The sequence below is a fragment of the Belonocnema kinseyi genome, chromosome 7, assembly GCF_010883055.1.
Source record: "Belonocnema kinseyi isolate 2016_QV_RU_SX_M_011 chromosome 7, B_treatae_v1, whole genome shotgun sequence".
Classification (NCBI taxonomy): domain Eukaryota; kingdom Metazoa; phylum Arthropoda; class Insecta; order Hymenoptera; family Cynipidae; genus Belonocnema; species Belonocnema kinseyi.
The window spans coordinates 110,223,876-110,231,630 of NC_046663.1; the positions used below are offsets into that span (position 1 = coordinate 110,223,876).

Genomic DNA, 7,755 nt, shown 5'->3' on the forward strand with positions numbered 1-7,755 from the left:
ATTACCGAGGGTGCAAGTTTGAATATTTTTCTGTAATCATTTTTTTTTTCAATTCGCGAGAGAAAGTCTGATAAAGCGAGACTACAGCATATGGATTCAGGTGACTTTTTATTTGTATGGATTTTCTTGGATTAGATTCGCGGTACCTCTATTTGAGTTATTTCTATATAATTTATAGCCACGAACAAGATTAACGCGTAGGGATGAGCGTAGTAAAGTTTCACTGCTCAAGCAAATGATGTTATTTTTGTAGAGATATGTGGCTAATTCGTGTCTTTTTTAAGAATACCTTGAGCATTCGAAAAAATTATTTTTAAAGTGTTATTATTGAAGGTGGCCATTTTCGATAGCATATGTGTAGCTCTTTTTGAGACATTTACCAGATTTATTTTAATAACTTGAGAGGGTGTGTTTTTATTTGCGTGGGTTCGGGAATTGTTTTATTCTGAGGGGCATGGATTTTCTTAGCGATTAATGCCTTAACTCGAATATTAGTAATTTTATGTGTTTTGACGTTCTGCATAGTTTGAGGCTTTATCGCTTATTCCTGTGAAGTGCCGGCGGCAACTGTGATGTAGAGTGGTAATGTTTGCGGTTGCGAGGCACTGTCTAGAGGGGTGCGTTCGCTTGCAGAATTTTCTTTTATTGTGATCTCTTTAGTTATTTTATTGGGAGCAATTTCCTTGGGCAAATTGTGTGTTTTAGATTTTTTATTAGCGGGTTTTTATGACGCTTGTTTAGAAGCAGAGCAACTTCTATAATTAGCGAGGTGGTCCCCAGCACAGTTAGCGCAAGTGGCCAGTATTGCACGTGTTTTTTTGGTGGCAGAACTTTGATACGCACCCCCACACATCACACATCGTGGAGTGGCGTGGCACATGTCAGAGACATGGTGGAATCTTTGACACTTGAAGCACTGTGCAGATTAGTCTGTTCTTCATACGAGCAACCAACGTAATTTTAAATCCTTACTCATTGAGTTCGGAGAGAACCGAGTCTTCCGAGTACACGACGGAGATATTTCTCATTACGAGCCTAATAGAGGGCGGGTCAATGCTTTTGTACAGGTAGTACTGAAAGCCTTGCGGCTCTAAGTTTAAAATGATTCTTCGACAATCTTCTATATAAGTTACGCAAGCAGAATAGATGTCTGAGATAAGACTATACACTATCGGTCTATGGTGCGTTGACTCTTTTAATTATTTAAGAAGGACTGTAGAGGGGTGATTTTCCTCATCTAGGATAAAATTTATTGGGGGTATTTTTCCCGATCCTATACTTGGATTTAAATTTTTAGGGGCAGCTTTAAAATTTTTATCAGTAGGAAATTGTAAGTTAGATACTGATCTGCTTACGACTGACGTTCTGGACGTCCTACTCCTTCCTCTAATTGAGGTGGCCGAAGATTGGCCACTGTGAACGCTATTCGAAGCGTTAGCTTTTTCCTTAGCGATCTTTCGCTTTTTGCGCCTAGAAGTGTAGACGGAGAATTCGCTGTTGGTTTCTTCCGTATCTATCTTGGTGATGGTTAATTTGCTGGGGCTGCTACTTCCTGCTTCGCAGGAAACTGGGTTCGTGCTCTGTGACATGGTCATCATAGAGCGGAAAGTTTTTAAATAATCAACTCAATGCGTCTGATGGACCAGCATCTCATTAATTTTTTGGAATTATCCAATCGCCAACACAAGTGAACAAAGAATCTAGAACTCGAAAGAAGTAAACCTCGAAAAAAGACGATGATTTTGGGGATTCCAGCGCCACTTTTATGCACACCGTGAATCGTATCCCCTTCAAGTCGTCGATAGTCAATGATCGATGCGTCCTTCTCTCTCTGACATTTTGAGTAAATCAGCAACGCGATCTCCATTCTTTGTCCCTCTAGCCAACGAGCGACGTGTGCTCCCTTCTCTGGCGACAGTGGTTCGAGAATGCATAAATGAGGTGAACTCAACTGCGCGAAACGCATTCAGCATCTAACTTTCGTAGTGATGAATCTATCACCGAATTTGGAATGGCTCGTACCAAGCAAACTGCCCGTAAGTCCACTGGAGGAAAGGCGCCAAGGAAGCAGTTGGCTATCAAGGCCGCAAGGAAGAGTGCTCCCGCCACCGGAGGAGTCAAGAAACCTCTTCGTTACAGGCCTGGAACTGTCGCTCTTCGTGAGATATGTCGTTACCAGAAAACCAACGAGCTTTTGATCCTCAAGCTTCCCTTCCAACGACTCGTTCATGAAGTCGCTCAAGACTACAAAAAGGACTTGCGTTTCCAGAGCTCTGCTGTGATGGCTCTTCAGGAAGCCAGTGAAGCTTACTTGGTTGGGCTTTTCGAAGATACCAACTTGTGCGCTATTCACGCCAAGAGAGTGACCAGCATGCCAAAAGACATCCGGTTAGCTCGCCGTATACGTGGAGAGCGTGCTTAATTCCAATCTGCATTAAACCTCTCACGAATCGCCCCTTTTCAGGGCCAACACATTTTACAAACGCAGGAGTGATTTATTGTTCACCATGTTTTTTTATCTGTATTGCTTTGCAATTAGAATTTGATAAACGTCAGAATCAAACGTAGCTTCCAATATTGCTGATCCAAGAAATTAGGATTACAGCAATAGGTTTGTATTGAATTTATAGAAGAAGCACGCTTATTACTGTGGCTCGAATTGCAAGCATTCTAGCCATCCACATTTTTAGTGCAGATGCAATTTTAGAAGCAGGACGCTTCTGCACGGAATATCGCAATCGACTATTTTTTAACTCGTGTAGCAACATGTGCAGACCAAAAATTCTTATTTTTCTGTTTTAACAGGTAATTCTCCTTGTTTGTTGACAACATAGAAATATTGAATTTTTCGCAAGAACCTTAAATTAAATTTTTGTTCCCTTTTAAAACAGTTAATTTATTAAAATGTGAAACTTATAAATTTAACAAAATTGCTGAAAATTTCGATGTGAATTTAGATTTAGAATCATCCATGGTCACCGAACGGATTTCTCAAAGGTTTCATCGCTCGGTTGCTTAATGTACAACAAATAACAATTCCAACTATGGTAAGCTATTTCAGTAAGTTTCAACAAATTAGAGACTATTTAATAACAATTTCAAATATTTTAAACGAATTAAAAATTTTGAAGTGCATACTTCAAGAGACTTCAATGAATTCATAAAGATTTCAGACGACGTTTGTACGCAAAAAATTATGAATTTATTTATGGCAGGGGTCTCCAGAAGTAGATCCTGTATCTACTAGCAATCCCAGCACAATAGGTCGGATCTACTAGTTTTGACCCTGAACTGCCAACCCTTTACCTGATTTAAGCCGCTGGGAACCCTTATTTCTATTTGAAGCTTCACGCTAAAATTAAGAATTATGAAATTAAATAATAAATGTTATTAGTTTTCGTTACTTTAACACTGCTAAATAAAATATTCGCTGCAATTTTAATTTTTTATACTCACAATTTAAATTCCCTAAAAATCTTTTTGTTTATAAATAAAATTGAAATTTTATTTTCAGACTTAAATTTACCTAAAGAATATTTTAATTATATAATTATTACAATTACATGAAAAATTTTCTTTCGACCGAAAACTAAGGAAATTTCTGACCCCTCGAAAAAAAAATATCAGTTTGAAGGCTCAGGGATCCCTTTTTTCTGGTTTAACTTTACACACCGTGAAATACAAAACATTTGAACTAAGCAATTGCCAATAATTGTTCACAAAAGAATTGAAATCGCATTAATTCTTTTAAATAAAAATAATTTTCAATTTGATTCTACCTTAAAATACAGTAAATGTTTCAGTCAAAGTTGTTAAAAACTATACAATTTTAAATTTTAATATCATTGAAAAAATTAGAATTGATTCCACAGATTTTTCCAAAATAAAAAAATTATATTTTCGACGTTTTAACCATTCAAAATGTAAACAATTTTAATTATAAACCTTTAAAATAAAATAAAATATTTAATAAAAAGCACTTTTAATAGAAAAGTTTCAAAAAACGCTATCGCAGGTGAACGGGTAAACTTGAGAGAACAAATGTGTACATTGGTATTAACAGATTGAAAAATTGTAATTTATTTATTTTTTGTATATCTGCTAGATATAATAATTTAATCAATTATTTAAGTCCATTTAACAATCTTTTAAACTTAATATTGAAAAATTTGTTATTATGGATTTTTAAATTGATTATGTTTTTAATATTAGGTAATAGAAACCCAAGGACGCGTGAATTTCTTGCTACTTTTTAATAGTTTATATTACTCTATTGTGATATAATCTTTTACGCGATTATAATAATTATATAATTAAAAGATAGTTCAGATAAATTTAAGTCTGAATTTGAAAGTTATATTTGGAATTATTTATAAACAAAAAGATGTTTAGGGAATTTAAATCGGGAGTAAACAAAATTTTAATTTATTGAATATTTTATTTAGTAATATTGTCACGTCCCGAGACTTTTATAATAATAATAAATAATTATAAAAAATGGATTATAATTACATAACCATTATATTTAATAATAACTCAACAAGTTAAAGGATTATATTCAACATCCAATTATTATTGTAAACAAAACCTAGTACTGTTAAAATCATTTGTAAAGATCAGATTTGTAAAGAAACGACGCAACAGTGTAAGGTGAACCCAACAGCACAAAAAAATCTACGCATCATCTTTTGCACAAAAAACAGGCACACGTTAATTAAAAAGCAATAAATTAATTGACAAAGAAACCAGAAAAGGCAGCTGCATTTTCAATCTCATATGCTGACAATATGCTGGTACCTATAAGTACGTACACATCGCAGTAAACAAAAATAAGCGATACACATAAATATTCGCATAGCTAACAAAACCAGCAGACTATACACTCACTGAAAAGCAATAAATTAATCAGCAAGCCAAGACTGAAAACAGACAAGATTTTCAGTCCCATACGTTTACAAAATGCTAGTACCTACACCACATGTACATCCTTCAGTCATTCTGACCTACAGATTTCTATGACGGAGACCAGCATCTTAGATCTAAAAGCAATAAACAGCTTAATAAAGATGACAGCTATAGGAGGGTGAGCCGTTCACACACAACCAAAAGGACACACGCAAACCTTACGCTCTTCTACGCATCATAATAGCTTACCCTTGGACACCTAGGAAGGGATACCATATATTTTGGTAACTGCGCCATTCTCCATATTCGCGCACATCAAGATTCCTAATCACTGATTGGCTATCTCATTAATTACCCCCATGGTACTTTGGATATATAGGCATATACATAATTCTAAACGCCCATTGAACAATTAGGGTCTTACCACTCTTCTACCTAATTGATTGACAACGCTGATTGGAACCAAGAAGAATCCCTACTTCTAAAACCACTCACCCCTACGGGAATCTAAGAAGGGATCTTGTGAATAAATACAGCGGATTCGGAAGCAGAAATCAGTTTAGTTCCAGTTTCAGTTTAGCCGATTATACTCCAGCTTCAATCTTTACCCCAGTCACAGTTCAGTCTCAGTTCAGTGTCAGACAAATCCAGATTATAAAGAATCTTTGAAACCCTAAACTCCGGTCCAGCAGTGTTGGCCCGTCAACCATTTAAATTTACAAATTCACGAAGAATAGCTTCTGTGTGGAACTCTGAGTCGACCACACCTGCCACAAAGGAATAACGCAGTCCAGATACGCTGACCTTGCCATCTCAGTCTGCAGAGCCATATTCAGCGCCATCCACCCTCTGCGGGTACCCATACAGGGTGTCAACAGAAGGACGGGCTACTTTCGATTCAAGGAACAAGAGGGCGAATTATCCACTCTCTACAAAAGGGAACTTGTAAATAAACCAAGGAATCAAATGATTTCAAGCAATTCGGAGATTTATCAGGAAACGTCGATCAATCTGGTCTTTATATTTAAATTCTCTTAACACTTAAATAATTATTCATCATTTTATATATTATAACATCTTTGATTTATTTGGTGTATCTGGTAGTTATCCTCATCCCAGTTCTCTAATTTATTTAAAATTAGATTCTTAAACGAGGAACCACTTGGAATAAAATAAAGGACAAGGTAAGTTACATCTCGTAGAACGTAACATTATTAAAGTAACGAAAACTAAACATTCATTGTTTTATTTTATAATTCTCAATCTCAGCGTGAAGTTTCGAAAAGAAATCAGGGAGTAAAATAGGACCACTTTGAGAAATTTGAAATGGGGGTAATCCGCCATAACAGGTACTATGTGAAATTTGGAGTGGGGGTAATCCACCATGACAGGTACTATGGGAAATTTGGAGTGGGGGTAATCCGCCATAACAGTTACTATGGGACATTTGGAGTGGGGGAAATCCACCATGACAGGAACTATGGGAAATTTGGAGTGGGGGTGCCCCATGGCAGGTACTCTGGAGAATTCGGAACGGGAGTTGACCTCTACCCTAGAAAATTACCTAAATTTTTTTGAATTTCAAAATTTTACTAATTTTTAAAAACTTTATCAACTAAAGTAATTGTAAAAATTGTACCATTTTTCAATTTTAGAAATTTCAAAAATTGTACTAATTTTTAAAATTTTTATCAAGTTTACTAATTTTTAAAATTTTTAATTATTTTTTTTGGAATTTCAAAATTTTCCTAATTTTCAAAAAATTTTATCAACGTTACTAGTTTTCAAAATGTTACCGATCTCACTTATTTTTAAAATTATATTATTTTAAAAAATTGTAGTCATTTTTTCCAAAATGTTTCTAACCTAACTTTTTAAAAGAAGTTTTTATAAATAGTTAAAGTTAAAAAGACAGGTGATTTAATTAAAACGTGTTTTTCCTGGTTACATTTGTTTTTATTTTATTTTCGCTAAACAATTACATGTAGGTTCTTAATTCCAGCGATAGAAATATATGTACTAACAGAAAATGTAATTACTCTAATATCAAGTACTTTACTGCTGCTGCGACATAGAATGTATACAAACTAGTTATTTCTAAAAACACTAAATGAAAGTATAAATCAACAAATGACTTTGGCAATTGTTGTTTAATTTTCTCGCTATAATATTCGAATTGAACCGCAATGATCTGGCGGATAAGCATTTCACTAGGATATTGAACGCTCTTTGTCAAAATGTACTTATATTTCTCATCTATTAGAAAATTTAAACACTTTTCGATATCAGCAACATGTCTTTCTAGTCTTCGTAAACATTAATCGACTCAAGCAACAATCTGCTTCAGTCCATCAAAAGTAGTTTTCTGCATCACTATAGTCGGTCTGTATTCCTTGGTCCTTTTTTTTATTAACTTTATCTGCAGAAATGTCAAATACGATCGCCCTGCAGAGTCGAGAGAAATGACCTTTAAAGTCGAGTTGACTAGTTTTATGACGGGTTAGAGGTTCCCATTCGGCAACTCAAGTCCCATCAAAACATGCTTTGTACAGGAGTTATTCAATGAGTAGAGTGAAGCCATTAGTAAGTGATTAACAGGCTTGCGTGCGACCTCGCCAGCAGGTACTCCAAGTAACCGGCGTTTCACGGCAGACCGTACACCTGCTGTGTCCATTGAGACTGTATATGAATCCATGGCTGCAGTGACGTGGACATCGGCAGTATCAACGTTAGGTGTTTTGTTCTCAGACCCATTTCTCCTCTTCTGAATTTGAAAACTCGAAGATACACGATTGCCGGTCGGAGCACTTCGTCGATTCTATTTATATATCTAACAGCTAACTGCTTTGA

The 7,755-nt window shown here is 35.4% G+C and overlaps 1 protein-coding gene across 1 annotated transcript; it reads left to right on the plus strand.

Moving 5' to 3' along the window:
- The first annotated feature begins 1,987 nt into the window (after positions 1–1,987).
- On the plus strand, positions 1,988–2,422 carry LOC117177167 (histone H3-like). Its single transcript, XM_033367672.1, has one exon. It carries the CDS (start codon positions 2,012–2,014, stop codon positions 2,420–2,422), a length of 411 nt encoding a protein of 136 aa, XP_033223563.1. The 5' UTR covers positions 1,988–2,011.
- The last annotated feature ends 5,333 nt before the right edge of the window (positions 2,423–7,755 follow it).

What these genes read in the sequence shown, in the direction of transcription:
- LOC117177167 (XM_033367672.1), top strand. Translation starts at nt 2,012, where the DNA reads ATGGCTCGTACCAAGCAAACTGCCCGTAAGTCCACTGGAGGAAAGGCG.